Below are 23755 nucleotides of genomic sequence, written 5' to 3' on the forward strand. Positions count from 1 at the left end.
ACTCGTTTTAGGTCACACCAGTGGTACGTCCATCATCGGGAAGGTAGACACAATCTCCGGTCATCCACACAGCTACTGAGATTTAAATGCTGGAAACCGATCACACATGAATATTGTCTCTCTTCTCATTGTCCATGGGAATGCTGGAGATAGGTCAGTAGTGCCCAAGTATTAGCACTAGTCCCAGTGACTTTGGATGGAGTGGCAATGTACATGGACAATTTATCTCCAACCTAATTGAGGAAGAATTGGGGGCCTGGACCACTGTTTTAGTCATCCTAAAGGAGTCCAGATATTACCTCAATATGTTGCATAAAGATTAGAACAACTTGTTTGTGGATGTTTCATTGAGGATGCGCTGTTCTAGTCACCTGACCACTGCACCCAACCTTAGCGGTTTTGTGACAGAAGAATGGTGATATCATAGCACATTGTCTGGAGCAGCCTATGCTTGATCAACATGGGTGACAGAATTTGAGGATATATCAGTTTGGCATTTTCACTACATGTATGGCATATGTACAGGTTTTAGACTGGACGGACAACCCCTTTATAAGGAATATGTCACCCATTTGCAATACCTTCTGAAAACAGCATGATGTAAGGAAAATGATCCTTATTATATTGATTTAGTTCTCTGAATGCTGAACTATGGATAACTTTACCCACTCCACTGTTTGGCAGCTTTTTTTGGACACTGTGCATGGGCAGAAAGCTGCCAATCAGTAGCGGTGCATAGTTATATGGGGCACATGAGTATGGAGGACTATATAGCACTAAGTTTACTAATGCGCTAGTTATAATTAGTGTTGAGTGAATATGTGCGGGAACGACCGTCAAATCCGAATTTGCCATATTCGTGCCATATCATACCCTATTCATGCCAAATTTATGTTGGACGATCGTTTTCGAACATAGTTGCTCACTTCTACTCCCATTGACTCCAATGGCGTTCAGCTATGTTCACCAAATATTGCAAAAAACATATTCGCCGAAGATTGTAATCCAAACCGAATACTGAAAAATGTGTGTAGCTCTAGTAATAAACCCCTGCTGCTAAAACTTTTTCAAAACTACAGCAATTAGCCTAGTAAGTGACACACTATGAGAATCAATGTCTATGTCTCTACATTATTCTGCTCTCAGGCTAGGTTTCAAATACCTGGATACATATTTTCCTTAAAGGTCTGCAATGTGGCCAGGATATTTCATACCTATTTGTATTCTAGGTGATTGCACCCATGCTAAGATCTATGTCTCCTGCAGAACCCTATACTGTATATATGGGGTATAGGCATTGAGACTAAGACTGTAACCTTGGGGATTGATGGATTGAGGCTTTCCTGATAGGTGTATATTAAGGGCCTTTTACACATAGCGAAATCGCTATGCAATATCGCGAAATCGTCACCGATTTTGTGACGCCGTTCTCACTTTGTGTGACACGTACCTGCGACCGGCCCCCCTGCTGGATATGGCTGATCACACTCGAATGTCTTGGGCCATTTTTTCCTCATTGACGTCCCGCTGGCGCCAACTAGCGATGCATGGATGCAGGCGGAAGTCGTCATCATCGCTGCGGTGTGACAGGTAAGAACGACCGCCGACGGGCTGCTGCATCGCTGGTGAGATCTGCCTGTTTGGCAACTCACTAGCGACCATTTAGCAATGCAACAGCGATCCTGACCGGGTCGTATCATTGTCGGGATCGCTGGTGCATCGCTAAATGTAATGGGACCTTTAGAGTCCCAAACTCCGCTGCAAGATAGGGAACATAATTATTTTAGGGACTAATTTATGTCTCATAGCTATTAATCACATTGTTTCTCCCTATGACTCAATTTATCTTATTTTTTTTTAAATATTGTTCCAATTTTGGGGAAAGGTCCAGTACATTGGGATTTCCTAACCAAGTGCTTTACTTAAGTGCTACTTCCCCTTTTTGGTAGGTTTGTGTCATATTATCTGTGTAAATACACTGTATTTTGCATATATTTTTAATAGATTATTAATAAAGATTTGTATTATATACATGGTTTTCTTTGTAAACTCATTAATTTTTTCAGACCCTTTTATTGTACATTCCGTGAGCTAGATCAGCAGTGTGACTATAATTATATTTAAAGGGGATTATTCATTTAGGAATATTGCAGGATTTTGTGGATATTCTAAAGCGTCATCCATTAAGGCCCGGTCACACTAAGTGAGATCGCTAGCGATATTGCTAAAGTGTCACCGATTTTGTGACGCAGCAGCGATATTGCTAGCGATATCACTATGTGTGATACTTACCTCCGACCGCTCCCCCGCTGTCTATCGCTGATCGCGCGATATTGTCCTGGACAGTTTCTCGTCGGCCGCTTCCTGCCGGGCTTCCTGCTGGCGCCGACGCGTGGGCGCAGGTGGGAGGACGTCTTCATCGCCGTGTCTGACAGGTAAGTATCGACCGCTGCTTCATCGCTGGTGAGATCTGCCTGTTTGGCAGCTCACTAGCCACCATTTAGCGATGCACCAGCGACCCTGACCGGGTCGTATCGTGGTTGGGATCGCTGGTGCATCGCTAAATGTGATGGGACCCTTAATGTTTGAACTGGAGAGGCCTTCACTCTGAAGGTGATAAGATGGTTTGGATTTACAAAAACAGATTGCTTTACAATAGTATGGCAGCTAACACTTGTTACTGAACTCCCCCACACAATTTATGGCTGATTGATAGGAATCTTGTTAACCCCGACCTTCATATAAGAATAGTGTTAATTAATTGGAGATGCACATTATTATATACATTATGCATATGGTATCTATCTTGCTTCTTTAGGGCCATAATGTCATAGATATGCTAAAATTGTTTTAAAAAAATGACAGAAGCTATAAAGATATTCTTCTCATTGAAAAAAATATGTTATCACTTGTATTGTTAGCAGACTAATTAGAGTTTTTCCATTATTGAATAAACGTGTTTTTGCTAATTACACTACCATGAAATTTTCATCTTTTCATGGTCTTAGATGAAACATGCATTTTATGATGATTTCGTCTGTCTAAATAATCCCTCACTTATCTGTAAGATTTCACAGCTTTCTAAACTTCCTGAAAAAGCAATGTATAGAGCCAATGTGAGGAAATGTGTCATCATACTGAGCCAAAGTAAGAGGGGCTACCAGCTGGCTCTTTTCCGAGGATGATCTCTACAGTCATTGAGATAATTTGCTTCATATCTGATGAAAAATATAATTCATGTCAGACTTGTCAATGGGATTTACTATGATCTCATTCATGACACATTTTAAAACATTCAGAACCTAATTTAATAAGAAAAAATAATTACTATTAGAGATGAGCGAATCTAGTAAGATGTGAGTTCACCAAATTGAGCAGAGCTTACCGGGAAACTCAAAGTTATTCCCGGCAAATTGAAAATTCACTATTATATCAGGGGTCTCTCCAGACCCTAGAAAATAATAAAAGTAAAATGAATATGAGTGCTAGTCTGTTCACTCTAGAACAGGTCCTCTGACCGCAATCATGCCATGAAGTTTTGGGTGAGTCATGACGTTACAACACACTATGATCTCCAATCTCCACCTCAATCTAAAACCGACCTCAGTGGTGACTGTAAGTAGTAACATCATGATGTAACAATGCACAGTAATCTCTGAGACCTATTGTCTTCACTCTATAGGACAGGACTTCTGGCCAAGACCATGCCTCGGACGGCACTGTGTATTGCAGCGTTACGACACCCCCTGTGACTTCCGAGGCTGTTTTAGACTGTAGACACCCGTTCACTATAGTGGAAAAAGGAGGCCTTAAATAGAGATGAGTGAATTTGTTTGGATTCGGTTTCGAAAATGATCGGAATCGAATTGTGATTTTGCAATATTTGTCGATAACAGCCGAATGTCATTAGAGTCAATAGGAGTAGAAATTACTGAATATGTTCGGAACTTATCATAAGACATACATTCGGCATGAATATTGTTCGAAAATAGCTTGAATATGTCAAAATCAGATTCGAGGACAAAATCCGAACAAATTCGCTCATCTCTAGCCCTAAGGACTGGACTGTGAGCAGCAGGTGCCGGAGGCAGCAGTGATGCCAGAGCAGGTGATCTGTAGGGTGAATATTATATTGTTTTTTTCTGTTTTTGCTGGTCCTCAACAATTCAGCAAAGTGATAGACACAACTGGTCGCCATTTTGCTGCATTTTCTCTAAGTGTATTACAAAAAAATCTCAAATCTGGAGAATAAGAATTTTTGAAAGGTTGGAGTAGAAATACATTCAACCATCCCTAATTACTGTATATCAGCTTCCATTACATGATTTCTGTAAGGAAATTCCCTTCTTACAGATCGTATTTCTTTCATTTGTTATCTTCTCAACTTTTTTCTCGGTGTTTGGCTGAAGTAATTAAAAAGCTGCACACATGCAACAGTATGGCTGAAAAATGTAACATTTTCTCACTAGAAATGAAAGAATTCTTTGTAACTTGAATTTATCAGGTTCCTTGAATATTTCCAAAAAATTTGTTTCACGGTGAATTAGATTTGCTGTGACACACAAGTACTCCAAATTGCCCTGAAAAGACATTTATAGACCTCAGAGGTCTTCGTTGGCTGAATTGAATCCACTTCAAGCTCTCTAATGCTTACAGCTTAGCAATGTCACAGTGACCATAACACAAAAATGCCTCTCTCATATGCAGCCATTTTTCTCTGCTGTGCTATCACATACTATCTAAGGTTTCTTCAGTGTTTTATGACTTTCTCTATCTCTATGGCTAAGCTCTTACGATCCAGCCCCTACATTCACTGGTTCTGCTTTTCTTTTTTCTTTGATATTCTATTCTGACTGGTGGTGCTACATTATGTGATGTGGTAGCTGCAAGGTATGATGGTGGAAGCCTTAGTTACACGTGAGCTCAAGTAAGTCTTCTCTGGCTAATGTAATCTGTTGCAATATGCTAAACTGCTGGGAAAAAATAAGCTATTCACAATTATTTTTTTTAGCTCTCCTGGTTCAGCAAAATCCTAAAATTCTAAACAAATTCAATTTGCATATATTCAATTCACTCATCAATAACACTAACATATATCAGTCATGGCATTCCACCAGCATATCCCCAATCTGACCCGCCAGACTTCTATTTCCTTTATACCCATGTGATGGCTGCAGCTAATTACTGGTCTCTGCGGTCTGATGCCAGTTTAAGAGATATCCATAATCATGTTTATTTACTTTTAAAGCATCACTTTAGCTTTTTTTATTTCAGTGATGGAGTGGTGCTACCAATTTTTTGACCCTAGTATTCTACTTACTAGTCACCGTCCTCAGTTGTTCCCTCCAGCCCCATTTTGTGATGGCAACTTCTGACTGGATGGAAGTCAGAGGTAACGGTCACAAGCTCTCATAGACTAAAGGTACTGTCACACTTAGCGATGTACCAGCGATCCCGACCAGCGATATGACGCGGTCAAGATCGCTGGTACACCGCTAAGTGGTCGCTAGTGAGCTGCCACACAGGCAGATCTCACCAGCGACATCGCAGGGGTCGGGGGTCGCTACTTACCTGTCACACTAGGCGATCCTGCATCCTCCAGCCCGGCTCCACGCTCGTCGCTCGTCTCTCCACAGGAAGCGCCGCAGGAAGCTGGCGACGAGAAGCGGTCCTGAACGTTCTCGCGCGATCAGCGATAACCAGCGGGGGAGCGGGTCGTAGGTAAGTATCAGACACAGCGATATCGCTAGAAATATCGCTATAATGTCACAAGTTATAGCGATATTGCTAGAGATATCGCTTAGTGTGACAGGCCCTTTACACTTAGTTAGACTTAGGTTCTCCTAGACTTACACTTAGTTGTGACTTTCAAATTGCCTAGCAAACACTGGAGCTGCCATAAACTGCAGAAGACCAGATAACAGATGAAGATGGCAGCTGGTGAGTATAATACTAGGGGCAGGAAACTTAGTTTTGTAGCACTACTCCAGCACTGAAATAAAGAAAAATTCTGAAGTGGTGCTTAAAGTACATCAGAGATTGACTTACAGTATAGGGTATTTAGCTATAAAGAAGAGCTGGATCATAAAACACTATGATAGCACTGCTGCTGCTGAAGAACCTCTTCTTGAAAAGAACATGACAGGAGATTCATGCTGCTCGAACCACTGTCATCATGAATCAGATACCTGCTGTGTTATTGCAGTACTGTATGCTTCACTCTGAAACCAGCGGCATTTTGGGAAAAAAACATACCTGTACTTAGAAATAAAATCAATGTTATATCCATTAATTATTAAAAAGAGCTAATTATTTGCTCTTATGACATAGGATTTAACCTGTATTAGATTTAGATTATTATCATGCAGTTTCCTATGCAGTAAACTGATGTTTCTCTTTTAACTATATGACATACCTGTGTCGCCTTTCTAATCATCTATGCATTTAATGTCTGGTGCAGCCTATATTGGGGATCGTGCACATGACCATATAACCAGGACGATTGCTATCTATGGTTTTAATGGATGGCACTCATCATTATGTTATTCTATGGGGCGATCACATGTCCAATTTTGTCCTCAGACTGAGTCAGTCTGAGGAAAAGAACAGCAGCACGTACAATTTACCTTCAAGTATTGTATGAAACTTGTCTATCCAATTTATAGGTCCATGGAATAAATCAGATCACACTCAGATGACAATATAGAGAAAGTGGAGAAAGTTTTCTTTTTTACTCCACCTTCAAAAATATCAGATCATACTTTGATCTCCCTGTGGTATCCTAGCAATCTGGTTTACTGCTGCTGCATGAAACAGTTGCTGTTTGGTAGTAAATTTGTTCCAATGTGCCAGAGCTACTTTGGGCTCTGTGAAATAGGAGATGTAGTACAATGCATGTGCGTACACTGAGGATTCAAAAATGTGCATAAAAATTTGTACCTTGTTGCCATCTACTGGTCAATGTATGCATATTAAAGTTAGGTGTTTAATCTCACAAGAAGCTGCCTTTGAAACAGCTGGGAGGAGTGACCCACCTTAGTACACACACTTCCTGAGAGCTGGCGCAAACCAGTCTACTCCTATCTAGTCAATGATGCACAAGGAAGCTCCATTTGTCTCTCTGTCCATTCCAGTTCATGCTAAGGGTACATCATTCTCCACATAGTTACCTGCACAAAGGAGAGAAGCTCCATAAAGTCAGGAGAGAGAAGGTTGCTCTCCTGTATGCTGGTATTCCTATGTGCTTCTAGTCAGAACTAGGTACACATTTGTCCCACACCACAAACTTTTTCCAACCTACCCACTGTAATAGGGAACAGTAGGGCCAAAACCTGGAGTACTTACACACTACTAAGGTGTTGACATGAGGAGCCAACCCATGAAGGTCCCTCCAACAGTGTAGTATTACCTGGACTGGGCATAATGTTTCCTCCCATAAGATGTGATGAGGGCAGTGCTCCATCCACCCCAAGAGGCACTACACTTGCTTGTTTCATAAGGAGAAGACACCTTCTTTCTAAGGCACTATATACAGTGTAACCCATATTGTGAATTACCAATACGTTGCCTATAAGTGAGAGAAACTGTCCCCTGTTTTATCCCTCAGTAAAGTTTTACAAGTTCACACATGTGTCTGGTTTTTGTGACGTTATAGCGATATTGCTAGCGATATTGCTATGTCTGATACTTACCACCGATGGCTCCCCCGCTGGTTATCGCTGATCGCGCGAGAACGTCCTGGGCCATTTCTCGTCGTCAGCTTCCTGCTGGGCTTTCTGCTGTGGAGACGAGAGACGCATGAACGAGGTCGGGAGGAAGTCAGGATCGCCTCATCTGACAGGTAAGTAGCGACCCCGACCCCTGCTATGTCGCTGGTGAGATCTGCCTGTGTGGCAGCTCACTAGCGACCACTTAGCGATGCACCAGGATCCTGACCGCGTCATATCGCTGGTCGGGATCGCTGGTACATCACCAAGTGTGACAGTACCTTTTGTGTGAGACTGTTATCTTGTTATCTTGCTGCTTTCTATGCAGTGTGTTCATCCTTTTTATTTCTATTTATTGTGGATACTGTATATCGATCGCATATGGTTTATAGCAATTTATAGACCCTGCATTAAACTACAGTTAATGAAATGCAAGTTGAATTGTTTGTACTTTGGTATATCTACCTTTTGGTATACGATTTCATTAGGGGCATACAGGGATTGGAGCAGGGGCACCTTATTGCCAAACTAGGGTGCTAACCTCCATGTCAGGTAGGATCCCCATCTTAGGTGGAAAATAAGGTATGGCGAACACCAGCTGTTACACAGCTCCTCTATGTATCTAATTCTTCCTACCTTTTCTTGTAGTGCTTAACTCCATGTGTGGGTGCATGGGTTGAAGTTGCACTTGTACACTGGGGTTCAGAGGGGCCCAAAAGGCCCTTTTGGCCCATATGAAAAGACTATTAGTAATAAAAACCTATGATAGTTGAGGTCCCCGATGGAGATTTTACATTGGGGCCAATGATCTTCAAATTGAGTCATTGTCTATATGCATTGCGGCATATATCTGTTGTGGATTATCTGTTGCAGATGGAAACATGGACCATTATTGACTCTCTCCTTCCTTTACAATACATTTTTTCTAACGTAAAAGCGAATTTTCTTCCTTGGTTTGAAGAAACAATTTTTGCTGACATAATAATAAAATTTTTTTTTTTTTTGAGAGTTTTCAGTGGGTTTTTGGATTGATTTTTAAGAAATTATCTAGAAAGATCAGAACTGTGTGACGTAGGTAAGAGAAAAGTAGTGTCTTTTTGAAGATCTCTCATCACAACATAATGTTCTTACAAATATTGCAGAAATATCAAATCTTTAGAAATAATTATAGTCTACCAAACATGCTTTGTGGCCATGTGAACATGCATTTACATGCTGCATGTGTGCCAACTCAGACCAAGCTCAATTTTTGTGTTTTTTCTTTGTATTTTTGCATTCTGTGCAAGCTGGGGTGTGGCCTCCCTCTCCTGAGCTGGAAATTGTATTTAAAGGCTCCCCCTGACTGGTGTCCAGTGGTTGGGACCTGGTCCTTGTCTGCCCTCATTCACACAGACGTCAACTTTGACACATGATAAGGTTATTAATACTAGACAGTGTAGGACCGCCCCGACCACAGAGTCACCTTGTCGATGGTGGGACGGCTTTTATGCTATGTTTGATCAAATACAGTATTACTAAGAACTCTGTATGATTTAAATGCACTTTTGCTTTTTACTTATTTAATTATAGCAGGGTTTTTTTCATTTTGTCTTTTGTAGGTTTTGTATGCTTTTTGGCCATGTGAACATGCATTTATATGCTGCATGTGTGCCAACTCAAACCAAGCTCAATTTATGTGTTTTTTCAAACTGTAAAAACTTGCAGATTTCTTCGCCCTGCAGTCCCATCCCCCTGTCCACCTCATGACAAGTCCTCATTTTAGGTTTCTACAATCTTCTATCTAAGCCGCAAATGGAAAGGAGCAATAGGATAAATCGGTTTATGATGCGATGCCAGAAAAAAGATGGACCACCAGCTGAGCCTTTCCTATAGATGGTCTCTGTCGTCCCTAAGATAAGTTTTCCAATTTGAGCAAAAAAAAAATCATAAATTCAGGCATGCCAATGAGATTTACTGAGACGCTAGAGGAGGAAAATGCATTTTAGAAGTTTTAAATGGGCTTAACTATATTAAAGAAATCTGATATCTGCTGCTACCCAAAATCAGTATGCTTCTAGCTAGTTTCAGAAACATATCAAGCGGACTGATGAAACTTCTGTTTTGAAGCTATCCTCCACTCCTCTGTACAAATAACTTTCAGATGACCTATCAGGGCTACAAACATATCTGTTTTAATAAATACTTGCATTTTCCATTAAATAATTTTGCAGCATAATTTATTAATACTTTAAATGGTCTTCATCATTCCAGCAATAGTACAACTAAATATAAGCAAGTTTACAGCATATCTTAATGTGAACCTGTCAGCAGAACTTTGCTCAGTAAACTACAGACACTGTAAGGTTGCCACTTCTACACTGACTAAAATGATATGTGGAGTGAAGAAATCTGTCTTGTGGTTCTTGTGTAATCAGTGCTAGATATTTTCAGTTAATGACATGCTCGTGTTCTGGGGTTGGACTGTAGGCAGTGTCTTATCTCCCTGCTCTAAGCCAGAGACTTCAAGGAAAGACCTGTCCACAGGCCGCCCCAAAGCATAAACATGTTCCTCATCATTGAGACAGACTGTTTGTACTTAGGGGAGGCCTGTGGCTTGGTTTCTCTGGCTTAGATAAGGCAAATAAGACTGCCTACAGTCCCGTCCCGGAGCCCGGGCATCTCTTTAACTGAAAACTTCTAACACTGATTACACAAGAACCACAGGACGGATTTCTTCACCCAAGGAATCATATTAATCAGTTAAACACTGCCAACCTCACAGTGTCTGTAGTTTACTTAGGAAAATCCTGCTGACAGGTTCACTTTAACAGAGAAATATGCTTCTTTCTCCATTTATGAGCCGTGTCTTCTCTCTTTTGCCTCTTGACTCTCAAAAATTATTTAGTTGTGTTTGCCCTTAACCTTTCTTGAATGAATTTAAGCTTCTTAACTTGTTGTGATACCAATCAATACAATTCATTAAATCTGTATATATTAAACATATAAACATATGGGACCGCCATCAGGGTTCCTGAGGGAACGATGCTGGGAGGACAGTAAAAGAAAAGACTTGACTGAAGTTGTCAGGGAAACAGGGGGCGGGGCAAGCTTAACAGGAGCAGGGGCGCGCTGAAGTGGCAGTTGACAGAGAGCCAGACAACAGACAAGAAGTCGGGTGAGACAGAGAGGACTGATGGAGCGAACGGTGTGTTGTGGAGAGACCGACAGGGCCCTGTGAAAGGAAAGCCACAGACTTACCGACTAGTGACACGTGAGAGCCTTGCACAGGTGGCCAGTCCCCTCATACGGTCGCATACAGCTGCCCCCGCTGTTTCCCATCCTGCTGTGACAAGTTCACGACCTCCACTGACTGCTGCGACTATAGACTATTCCTTTACAGCGGTCAGGACACTGCCCCCCTGCCTTCTTCCACAGCTGCGGCCCTGTTTTCACTGGCCTCAGGGGGCGCCACTTCGCTGCAGGCAGCAGTAGGGGCCCCCGTCTGGTTTGCTGAGGGACTCTGGGTAGAGACTGGTGAACGGTAGATTTATATACTGCGTCTTCACCGCGCCCCACCGGCATCATTTCTTCAGGGCCTGTTGCGCCCCACCAGCATCATTTCTTCAGGGCCTGCTGCGCCCCACCAGCAACATTTCTTCAGGGCCTGTTGCACCCCACCGGCATCATTTCTTCAGGACCTGTTGTGCCCTGCCGGCACCGTTTCTTCAAGGCCTGTTGTGCCCCACCAGCACCGATTCTTCAGGGCCTGTTGTGCCCCACCAGCACCGATTCTTCAGGGCCTGTTGTGCCCCACCAGCACAGATTCTTCAGGGCCCGTCGAACCCAAATCATCCCGGGACATTGGGGCATCAAGGCAACCGCATCAGCGACCTCTTAGTGGCCACATCTGCGATCCTGAACGACGCCTGGAAGAATAAGTTGTCCATAGGAAATAAAGACCCTGAGTTCGGCCGTACGTGGCCTACAACACCCAGACTAGCCGGATTAGTTGCATTTAGTATAAGGAAAAGTGTTGTAAATGTTATTGAGTCCCTGCGAGGACAGTTTGTTGTTGCCCATTTGATTTGTTCAGCACAGCCCCAGCGGCACCAATTTATAAATATTTATTTTACCAATCACACTCAGTCTCATGTCTCGTCACTGCATCCTGAGAACCTGTCTGAACACTACATCTACTTGTAACTAATGGTTCACAGATCTCCGGATGTGTCGGTTTTAGATGGATCTTCTATGAGAATGAGTAGTATCACCCTTTCTCTCTCTTTTTTTCCAACAAAAAATACCAATATAATATTTGGATGCATACAGAATGCATACATTAATAGATAGATGCATTAGACCTAATGAGGCTGGTGTACTTACTTTGAAAAGCCATGTCACAATGGCAGCATGATATTGATATTAAAATAAACATTTTATGATTCTATCTACATTGTGATAAAGATGATAAACCTAAGTGTATTCAGTTTCTACTCACTGGGCCTGGCTGACAGCTGCAGCTTATACTTAGCAGAGGGAGATTTAGCAGGGAAGAAGGACACTGAGTAGAGGACATTCATGCGCTGGTTCGTGAAGATTATGTTTAACTATTCATAAAAGATTTAAGAGTATACAGCCGTGACATTGTAAGAAATCTAATTAATAATGTATTCAGTTTATGGCAACAAATTTATTTTAAGCAATAAATAGCTGATTAATTTTCAATCAGCTGCACATAAGTAAATTTTACTGAACCCATAAACACATGAATCAAGTTTAAGCAATCAACTAACACTTATGTATTCAAATGTAAAGTTGGAGCTTTCCAGTTTCATTATAACTGCAGATGATTTGCGCAAAAGTTTTCATCATGTTGCTATAGTAGATACTTCAATACATATACAAATAAAACAAAAGAGTGAAAACCCTGAACCTGTGATAAAGGAAGAAATAATCAATGTAACATGACATTGAGCTACTGAATAGCATGTTGAATAAATACATGATGGGAATCTTTCATTGGATTTTTGAAATTTAGTCTGAGAGAAGCATGAAGCAGGTGCAGCAGTTTTTAAAGAGCCACGGTTTCCTCTGCTGTAGATCTAGCAGATCTTAGAATATTCAGCCCTGTATTACCCCACAAACTCCACTGATAAGCAGTGTCCTGTGTACAATGTATATTCATAGAAAGCAGCCAATCAGAGCTGAGGGTGAGGTGGGACTAGGAGGCACAAGGCATGTAGTCCTTCAGTGATAATCTCCTGTTGATAAAACATTTGATTTTATTGAAATAGCAGAATACAGCCCAGATAGTGACACATGACTGGAATCGGGGTCTCTGTCTCTAGATCACGGTGTTCTCAAAATTCATTCAGTTGAAAAGGGTTTTCCAGTCTAAAATGAAAAGTTTGCCGCCACTCTTTGTGACTGCAGACTTGTGAATCCTCCCAGTGCGCACATTGTGCGTTGCGAGGAATCAGCGCTTTCTGCCTTGGGAATGGAGGTCAGGTATGCGTTATGCATGCTCCCTTTACCCAACCTGTCGAGTGGGCGCATGTTCACTCAATACACTCATATTCACCAGACCATGCCCACTAGACAACCGTACTCACTAAACGGGCTTTGCTTGGAGCATGCATATCGCATACCTGACCTCCGTTCCCGGGGCAGAGAACGGCAAATCCTCGCAGCACACAGTGCATGCACTGAGCAGATTCACAAGTGTGCAGTCACAAAGAGTGACAGCAGACTTCTTATCTTGACTGGACAACAAGACGCCCGTGCCCCCTAGATGGGGTCTGCCGGGAGTATGCACATCGCATACCTGACCTCCGTTCTTGGTGCAGAGAGCATGGATTCCTCGCAGCGCACAGTCACTGTACTGGGTTAGATTCAAGCGCCTCCCGTCACACAGAGCAACAGTGGACTTTTCATGTTAGACCGGACCACCCTTGTAACCCATTTCCACCTAACATATACATGTCTAAAGGGCCATGTAAGGCTACTTTTACACTAGCGTCGTGCGACGTACGTCGCAAAGCATTGTTTTGGAGAAAAAACGCATCCTGCAAAGTTGCCCGCAGGATGCGTTTTGTCTCCATAGACTTGTGTTAGCGACGCATTGCGACATATGGTCGTGTTTTGGCGGCCGCGACGCACACAAAAACGTTACATGTAACTTTTTTTTGTGCGTCGTGTCTGCCATTTTCGACCGCGCATGCGCGACCGAAACTCCGCCCCCTCCTCCCCGGACATTGCAATGGGGCAGCGGATGTGTTGAAAAACTGCATCCGCTGCCCCCGTTTGGGCAAAACTTTCACAACGTGCGACGGTGCGTCGCCCCGACGCAGGACGACGTCCATCGCACGACGCTAGTGTGAAAGTAGCCTAGGGCTGGTACTACAGGGCTGCTCCAATATGACAAAATGGCAGCCAAAGATCACTCTGTATCGTTGCTTGTTCCCAGCTTGATTCAAGTGAATGGGTCCACATTGCAACTCACAAAGTACCACAATGCAGCCCACAAGGTAATGTGACCAGTAAGCCACAAAATGTCAGATCCATTTGGATTTTTTTTATCCCTAGCTGTCCCCATTACAGTATCTTGCAGGTTACATCGAGATCTTACATATACCTACAACATGCTACGATGTGGCAGCACAGAAAGATCTTTGGTCATGAGACTTGGGTCATAGCTAAAGTTTCTATCTAGTCCCAACTTTCAGCGGGTCTTTGTCAAATTATCCATCACAAGTGTCTGTTTTTTTCATATACATTGAATATATTAATTACTGCAGTAATGTGCAAATATCTTCACAATCATCCGTGCAGTTAGGTGCCACACACGTAGGAAAATGCTTTGCGCTGCCATTACAGGAGAAAACTAGAGATGAACAAATTTTTTCGGATTCGGTTCCGAATACAATCGGATTTGGATATTGTTTTTGCAATATTCCTCGAACACAGACGAACGTCATCAGAGTCAATGGGAGTAGAAATTACCGAATATGTTCGGAACCGATCATAAGACAAACATTCGGCACGAATATTGTTTGAATATGGCCCGAATATGTCAAAATCAGTTTCAGGGCCAAAATCCAAATAAATTCGCTCATCTGTAGTGAAAATGTGTCAGTCTTGTTTATATGCCACAATGGGAGCATGCAATGTAAAATGCGTTCCATTTTGTAAATCATTAATCATTAATGTTCACTGAGATGAGAGAATTGCTTTGAATGCACAGCTGAATGGGTGCAAGTTTGTGATTAGTGTGCGATTTTCATGTTAAGAACTTTGCAGGTTACTGAACAGTTCAGAATGTGAAATCTATCATGGCTGCCCACTTATCTTCACTTAAACCCCTTCATGACCGGAGCTTTTTTTCGGTTTTGCGTTTTCGTTTTTCACTCCCCTTCTTTCCAGAGCCATAACTTTTTTTTTTTAGTTTTCCATCAATATGGCCATGTGAGGGCTTATTTTTTGCAGGACGAGTTGTGCTTTTCAACAATACCATTGGTTTTAACATTTCGTGTAATAGAAAATGGGAACAAAATCCAAATGTGGTGAAATTTCAAAAAAGTGCAATCCCACACTAGTATTTTGTTTGGCTTTTTTGCTAGGTTAACTAGATGCTAAATCTAACCTGTCATTATGATTCTCCAGGTTATTGTGAAATCATAGACACCAAACATGTCTAGGTTCTTTTTTTATCTAAGTGGTGGAAAAAAATTCTAAAATTTGATAAAAAAAAAAATGCGCTATTTTCCGAGACCCGGAGCGTCTCTATTTTTCGTGCTCTCGGGTTGGATGAGGGCTCGTTTTTTGTGCGCCGAGCTGTCGTTTTTAACGATACCACTTTTGTGCAGACACATTCTTTTGATCACTCGTTATTACATTTAAATGCAATGTCCCGGTGACCATTTTGATTTTTTTCAGCGCTACGCCATTTAGAGATCAGGTTATTCCTTTTTTTATTGATAGATCGGGCGATTCTGAACGAGGCGATACCAAGTATGTGTAGGTTTGATTTTCCTCTTATTGTTTTATTTTAATTGGGACGAAAGGGGGGTGATTTTAACTTTTATGTTTTTTTGTTTTTTTTATATTTTTAAACACATTTTTTCTTTACTTTTGGCATGCTTCAGTAGCCTCCATGGGACTGACAATAAGGATTGTCGATTTTCTTTTCCTTTTTTGTTGTTATTTGCTATATGCTATTTAATGCCTATTTGTGAGTTCTCTAGTTTTAAATTTTTTCCGTACCTGTACAAGGTTCTTTACTTCCCATTCCCTTTCCTCCCTTCCTACCTTCCTTCCCTTACCCTGTTTAATGACTAAAAAAACAATAAAATTATTTGAAAAGAAGCATCCACTACTCGATCACCTCTGCCACATAGAGGTGTTGCACAGATCACCTCTATGCAGCAGAATTGCAGCATTGCTATGAGCACGGACCACAGGGTGGCGCTCATAGCAATTCGTCATCAACAACCATAGAGGTTTGGAGACCTCTGTTTGTGATGGCAACACATCGCTGAGCCCCGATCATGTGACTGGGGTCAGCGATATGCGTATTTCCGGACTGGCATCCGGAAGTGCCATTTAAAAGCAGCTGTCAGCGTTTGACAGCAGCGTTTAACTAGTTAATAGGCGCGGGCGGATCACAATTCTGCTCACGCCTATTGTGGGCACATGTCGGCTGTTGAAAACCGCCGGAGCCCACCTCAAAGCAGGGAATACTGGCTGCTGACGTACTCTCCCGTCAGCGGTCTTAAAGTGGCTGTCCAGAGTAATGTATGTAAGACTAACTACTGAATAATGCTAAATTATGCAATGTTCTCTATAGTATTGTGTGCATAAAATCTTAACCTAAAGTAGCATTTCTGACACTGCTGGACTCGCTCACACAGCACCCTTTAAAGTCTACGGGTGTGTTTAAAACATCAGACTGCACTTGGATGTCATCCGAGTACAGTCTGATTTATGCAGGCACAAACAATGGAGAAGATGCTGGATTTAAGCTCTCCCTCTTCTCCGCGCCTGTTATATCATTCACGAGAGAAAATTGTATCACAGTAGACTGACACTTGGCTCATGCTTAGACCAGAGTTTGAGCTGAAAATCATCAGAATCAAGCCGATTCTCTCGGAAGACATAATCATGGTTCACGTGAGCTAGCCCTTAGCGAATGGAATGGAAACAATGGTTTTATATTTTGAAGATCGATCTGGATCTGGTCCTGATTACACAAAGTATAAGCTTAGACTAGAAGTCAAACATGTGTTGCGTTGTTTGGCTCACAGAAGACATTCTAAACTGATACAGTGTGCGAACGTTACGGAACCGCAGGTCTCCAAAATAATGGAAAACTCATCCACTCAGGTAAGAATAACAGTGGTAGAATAATTGTTACAGGTGGATCACAGATAAGAACGTCTTTGGTAAAACGCCATTGATTATTTTCTGAATCACAACGGTTTTTGCATGTAGTTTCATATCATTTAACATTGTGGAAAGCCATGCTTAATACAGAGCCAGTGTCAGTCAGGGTGGGGGGCACGTTTCCAATCATGGGGGTGGTGCTGGCGCTGATTCAGTCACCGGTTGCTGTAACGACGCCCCTGGCATTAGGCTCGACTGTCAGCTAGGGTCGGGGGCACGTTTCCAATCATGGGGGTGGTGCTGGCGCTGATTCAGTCACTAGTTGCTGTAACGACGCCCCTGGCATTAGGGCCAGCTGTCAGCTAGGGTCGGGGGCACGTTTCCAATCATGGGGGTGGTGCTGGCGCTGATTCAGTCACCGGTTGCTGTAACGACGCCCCCGGCATTAGGGCCGGCTGTCAGCTAGGGTCGGGGGCACGTTTCCAATCATGGGGGTGGTGCTGGCGCTGATTCAGTCACCGGTTGCTGTAACGACGCCCCCGGCATTAGGGCCGGCTGTCAGCTAGGGTCGGGGGCACGTTTCCAATCATGGGGGTGGTGCTGGCACTGATTCAGTCACCGGTTGCTGTAACGACGCCCCCGGCATTAGGGCCGGCTGTCAGCTAGGGTCAGGGGATGTTTCCAATAATGGGGGTGGTGCTGGTGCTGATTCAGTCACCGGTTGCTGTAACGACGCCCCCGGCATTAGGGCCGGCTGTCAGCTAGGGTCGGGGGCACGTTTCCAATCATGGGGGTGGTGCTGGCGCTGATTCAGTCACCGGTTGCTGTAACGACGCCCCCGGCATTAGGGCCGGCTGTCAGCTAGGGTCAGGGGCACGTTTCCCATCATGGGGGTGGTGCTGGCGCTGATTCAGTCACCGGTTGCTGTAACGACGCCCCCGGCATTAGGGCCGGCTGTTAGCTAGGATCGGGGGATGTTTCCAATCATGGGGGTGGTGCTGGCGCTGATTCAGTCACCGGTTGTTGTAACGACGCCCCCGGCATTAGGGCCGGCTGTCAGCTAGGGTCGGGGGCACGTTTCCAATCATGGGGGTGGTGCTGGCGCTGATTCAGTCACCGGTTGCTGTAACGACGCCCCCAGCATTAGGGCCGGTTGTCAGCTAGGGTCGAGAACACGGTTGCAGCATTCGCTCTTTATTCTCAGAGTGGTGACTGAACCAGTGCCGCCCCCATGACTGAAACCCAAGAGCTGCCAGGGAGAATAAAGTTAATTTTCTTTCCACAGCATTCAGCTAAGTGGATGTACTGGCCTGAATAACAGCACTATTAACCAGCAGATTAACCCCATATCTGCAGGTTAAGAGAGTTTATCTACTGACAAGTTCCCTTTAAAAGGAATATGTCACCAGATATGTGCTATGTAATCTGAGAGCAGCCTGATGTAAGGGCTGATTCTGGAGATGTGTCCCTTACTGGGCTGTGTGCTATTTAAAAAAAAACCACTCTTTTATCAGCAGGAGATTATCACTAGAGGACTAGTTGTCTCGTGTCGTGTAGTCCTCCTGCTCTGTTTAACTCCGCCTTCACCACTGATTAGCAGCTTTCTGTCACTATACAGTGCATACATAAAGCTGCCAATCAGTGGCTCAGTATATGCAGCAGAGACAATTGTGATTTAATCACAACTGCTGCACCCACTATTCTAAGTGACACACCGCTGGAATCACAGTCTCTGTCCCTACATCATGCTGCTGTCAGATGAGATAGTAAAAACATGATATAACATAATCCCAGTAAATACATCTCTTAGACCTGGTGAGGCTGATTAATTTACTTTGAAAATCAATGTCAGATTAGCACGATACTCATTTTTGAAAGTTTTCCTGCTTCTTATTAAAATGATTGCAACTCATTAGTGAAAGAGGTCATCAATCAGTCCACGTGTATTCACCAGCTAAACTCTGCCTTCACCTCTCACTGCTCAGTACTAGTGACAGCTGTCAGCCAGGCTGTTTGGGAGGATATACTTGGGTCCATATGTCTGGACATATAAGCTCTATTACTATCTACCTTGATGATACTATCTACCTTGATGAATAAAATTTACATTTTTGAATTTAATAGGAAAACTTATCAATAAGTTATTATAGCTATTACAACATGGATTTTCACAGTAACGACATCTATGGCACCAGGTCATACAAATCTATTTAATATGTGTATGCAGTTTCTGTGGGGAAATCTGGTGTAACCTGTATAAATGGGCTGTATAGGACCTCATGTGGGCTACTGCGAGGAAGTAATCACTGTGGGAATTTTCCAGTTGCACATGCCAATAATATCTATTTTTTAATTATTTATCAACAACAGCAGTTACCTTTTTGGTATTTATGGGGCAATATTCATGACATAGAGGTTCCATTGTTAGCTTGATGGGTAATAAGCTGCCATTTATAGATACACGGGAGCCTTGTCCAATGGAAAAATCAGTATTCCGTGGCCACTGGAACGGTGTCTCTTTAAACCGTTTCTGTCTTGCCAGCTCCATTGACTCCCATTTCGACTAGCTGGCCTGGCTTGATATTTTTGTGAAATGATACACACATTACATTGCGATAGGTGAGTTAATCCGAAGAGGAGCCAGACATGCTGGCAGGTAGAAGGTGGTTCCTTGTGTTCCTGGGCAATGGACATGGAATACTGACCTGGCCGCTGGACCAGGAATTTACAACTGCTCATCTCTAGTGACAATGGCTATATTGGCATAAAGGATTCTGTATAGTATCACCAGTGGTGGACACCAAAATAAAAGGGTGCCTGTGCAATAATAGTATATGGGCCCTTTGTAGTCCAAAAGTTCTGTTTACGACAGAAGCTCCTTGCTGATTTGGAGGTGGTAGAGGCCCTCTTATATGTTGGGCCACTGTGCAGCCGCACCAATTATATGTCCTCCTTTAAGTATCATGCTATACAATGTTTGAGAGGAAGAAATAGGTCCATTAGGAACAGTCTATTCTTCTTGATTGCTTATTCAGAGAAAAATCAAACCCCTATGATACATAAAATCTCTAAGATTTCTCTAGAGTCAATGACCCATCTCCAAAAAACTCTTGAATTCACAATTAGTAATTACGTTAAGGTAAACTATTTCCATACCAAATTCCTTCCATGTTCTCTGATGCATCCAGGTTTCTTCAGGGTACATGATTTCCAACAATCAAAGCAAACATCATAATTTTCAGAATTAAATGTAATATATACAGTGGGGCAAAAAAGTATTTAGTCAGTCAGCAATAGTGCAAGTTCCACCACTTAAAAAGATGAGAGGCGTCTGTAATTTACATCATAGGTAGACCTCAACTATGGGAGACAAACTGAGAAAAAAAAATCCAGAAAATCACATTGTCTGTTTTTTTTTCATTTTATTTGCATATTATGGTGGAAAATAAGTATTTGGTCAGAAACAAAATTTCATCTCAATACTTTGTGATATATCCTTTGTTGGCAATGACAGAGGTCAAACGTTTTCTGTAAGTCTTCACAAGGTTGCCACACACTGTTGTTGGTATGTTGGCCCATTCCTCCATGCAGAGCTCCTCTAGAGCAGTGATGTTTTTGGCTTTTCGCTTGGCAACACGGACTTTCAACTCCCTCCAAAGGTTTTCTATAGGGTTGAGATCTGGAGACTGGCTAGGCCACTCCAGGACCTTGAAATGCTTCTTACGAAGCCACTCCTTCGTTGCCCTGGCGGTGTGCTTTGGATCATTGTCATGTTGAAAGACCCAGCCACGTTTCATCTTCAATGCCCTTGCTGATGGAAGGAGGTTTGCACTCAAAATCTCACGATACATGGCCCCATTCATTCTTTCTTGTACCCGGATCAGTCGTCCTGGCCCCTTTGCAGAGAAACAGCCCCAAAGCATGATGTTTCCACCACCATGCTTTACAGTAGGTATGGTGTTTGATGGATGCAACTCAGTATTCTTTTTCCTCCAAACACGACAAGTTGTGTTTCTACCAAACAGTTCCAGTTTGGTTTCATCAGACCATAGGACATTCTCCCAAAACTCCTCTGGATCATCCAAATGCTCTCTAGCAAACTTCAGACGGGCCCGGACATGTACAGGCTTAAGCAGTGGGACACGTCTGGCAATGCAGGATCTGAGTCCATGGTGGCGTAGTGTGTTACTTATGGTAGGCCTTGTTACATTGGTCCCAGCTCTCTGCAGTTCATTCACTAGGTCCCCCCGCGTGGTTCTGGGATTTTTGCTCACCGTTCTTGTGATCATTCTGACCCCACGGGGTGGGATTTTGCGTGGAGCACCAGATCGAGGGAGATTATCAGTGGTCTTGTATGTCTTCCATTTTCTAATTATTGCTCCCACAGTTGATTTCTTCACTCCAAGCTGGTTGGCTATTGCAGATTCAGTCTTCCCAGCCTGGTGCAGGGCTACAATTTTGTTTCTGGTGTCCTTTGACAGCTCTTTGGTCTTCACCCTAGTGGAGTTTGGAGTCAGACTGTTTGAGTGTGTGCACAGGTGTCTTTTTATACTGATAACAAGTTTAAACAGGTGCCATTACTACAGGTAATGAGTGGAGGAAAGAGGAGACTCTTAAAGAAGAAGTTACAGGTCTGTGAGAGCCAGAAATCTTGATTGCTTGTTTCTGACCAAATACTTATTTTCCACCATAATATGCAAATAAAATGAAAAAAAAACAGACAATGTGATTTTCTGGATTTTTTTTTTCTCAGTTTGTCTCCCATAGTTGAGGTCTACCTATGATGTAAATTACAGATGCCTCTCATCTTTTTAAGTGGTGGAACTTGCACTATTGCTGACTGACTAAATACTTTTTTGCCCCACTGTATATATATATTATATCCTTATAGCTTTAATTTTGGAAAGACCACATTCCTTTTTTGGTTATGTAAAGACATCAAATGCAACATTTGTGCATATCTTTCTGACTTGATTGATTGCATCTGAATGGTAGCATAATCTATATCAATTGCAGTTGGAACCATGAACAGGAGCCTGTCACATGCACACATTTCTGTAGGCAGTGCGTTATACAGCAGAAGCTGAGCTGATTGATATATACTTTTCTGGGAACAGGTAAAACTTATACTTTATTCTTGTAAATCATCGCCCTTTTTATGGTCCAGTTGGCGGTCCTACGTCACGATTGACACAGTTCCCTCTCGGACTGGAGATGAAGAGATGAGTGTCAATCCCTCACTTGAACACTTAGTCATTGAGCGCTATAATTTTATGAATAGCGGAACAGGGAGGGTGGTCAATCTCTAAATAGGACCACCCACTGGACTCCTAATTATGTAATCAACGCTGATTTAAATGAATAAAATACAAGTGATACTAAATCGTTTCCCATAAAGTTATATCTCGATCTTCTCAGCCCCTTCTCTTCTATAACTTGCTGCCTACAGATCAGATACCATGTTCGATGTGACAAGTATCCTTCCATGGATGTGGAAACAAATAATGTACAGCAGAAATTAAACAGAAATTTGGTTATTCAAGCGGATCCAACATTGACTTGTTTCAAACCCAATTAGCTTCAATTATCTCATCTCAGCTACTGAAATTGGCATCAGACTAGAGCACAAGGTGTACGGTAGATCAAACATACCTTTGGTGCCAGAGACGGATGAGGTTGAACGGGGTGTTATGGTAACAGAGGTTTTGACTGTTGCAGTGGTGAAAAGGGGGATGATTGTGGTTGTAAATAAAGATTCTGGTCAATGGGAAAACATAAAAAGAGACATGAAACATAAAGACAAAATCATAGCATACAAAAATCATAACAATGGTTAAGCTGGGTAATGTAGACACACAGTAACGTAGACATGCTTACGCGAAGTGCTCTAGACACTTGGTCATTACATAATATTAAATCACTCTCGTTTCAGATTTCACGTCATTAAAAAGGTTTATAAAATACTGTATTATTTTTTCATATACTAGATACTGCAAAAAATGATTCCATCTGATGCGATGGAGAGTGAATTTAATTGACAAGAACCAAGCTTTCATCCATGCCATGTACAATGGATTGTGTGTCGGAGATCAGATATGGATGAAACAACATGCTGGGTAAAAGTGGGAGACAAACAAGCATAAAATAACATGCTAAGAGGATGGAAATCACACGGCAAAGCGACTGTTTCACCTGCCGTGACTTCCTCTGGGGTATATCAATGAAAACTAAGATGCAATTGACTCCACATTTTGTATTTTGTACTCAGCAGTCGTTCCCTAGCTAAAACAGAAGTCAATGGTGGGCAGCAATCATAAAGACCCTTTTATTGAGCCACAGGGGATTTCTGAAAGGGTATAAATTGACTATTATATATTAGATGTAGAATACTAGCAATACAAGTGATTGACATCTAGTATTATTTTGATTGACAGTATTCACTCTCTGTGCCTAGAGAGATGGCTGACATTCACTTAATAGGACATCCCACTAGCATAGTCATCCATGGAGGGTGGGTAATCTATGCATAGGACACTAGACTCCTAAGCATGTAATGATTTGACTTATACTAGTACTAAAAATAATAGTGGTCATCAGAGTTATCATTGCCTTCACCTCTGCAAAACAGTAATATAAAGTAATATTCTAAATATCTATATATATAAAGAAATAAATAGAGATGAACGGAT

General features: G+C 42.4%; 1 protein-coding gene across 5 annotated transcripts in view; it reads right to left on the reverse strand.

Annotated features, from left to right (window-relative positions):
* The window catches only part of CADM2 (cell adhesion molecule 2), a 1004393-nt gene that overhangs the window by 145470 nt on the left and 835168 nt on the right, over positions 1–23755 (reverse strand). For 3 of the 5 annotated variants that reach the window (XM_073584445.1, XM_073584444.1, XM_073584448.1), the window contains one exon: positions 22719–22823. The exons of the other annotated variants lie outside the window; for them this stretch is intronic. In XM_073584445.1, the coding sequence (XP_073440546.1) occupies positions 22719–22823 (105 nt within the window). The remainder of the gene's footprint in view (positions 1–22718; positions 22824–23755) is intronic. 5 annotated transcript variants of the gene reach the window in all.

This window comes from Dendrobates tinctorius, unplaced genomic scaffold, assembly GCF_039654945.1.
Source record: "Dendrobates tinctorius isolate UK_male_01 unplaced genomic scaffold, ASM3965494v1 ptg000084l, whole genome shotgun sequence".
Lineage (NCBI taxonomy): Eukaryota > Metazoa > Chordata > Amphibia > Anura > Dendrobatidae > Dendrobates > Dendrobates tinctorius.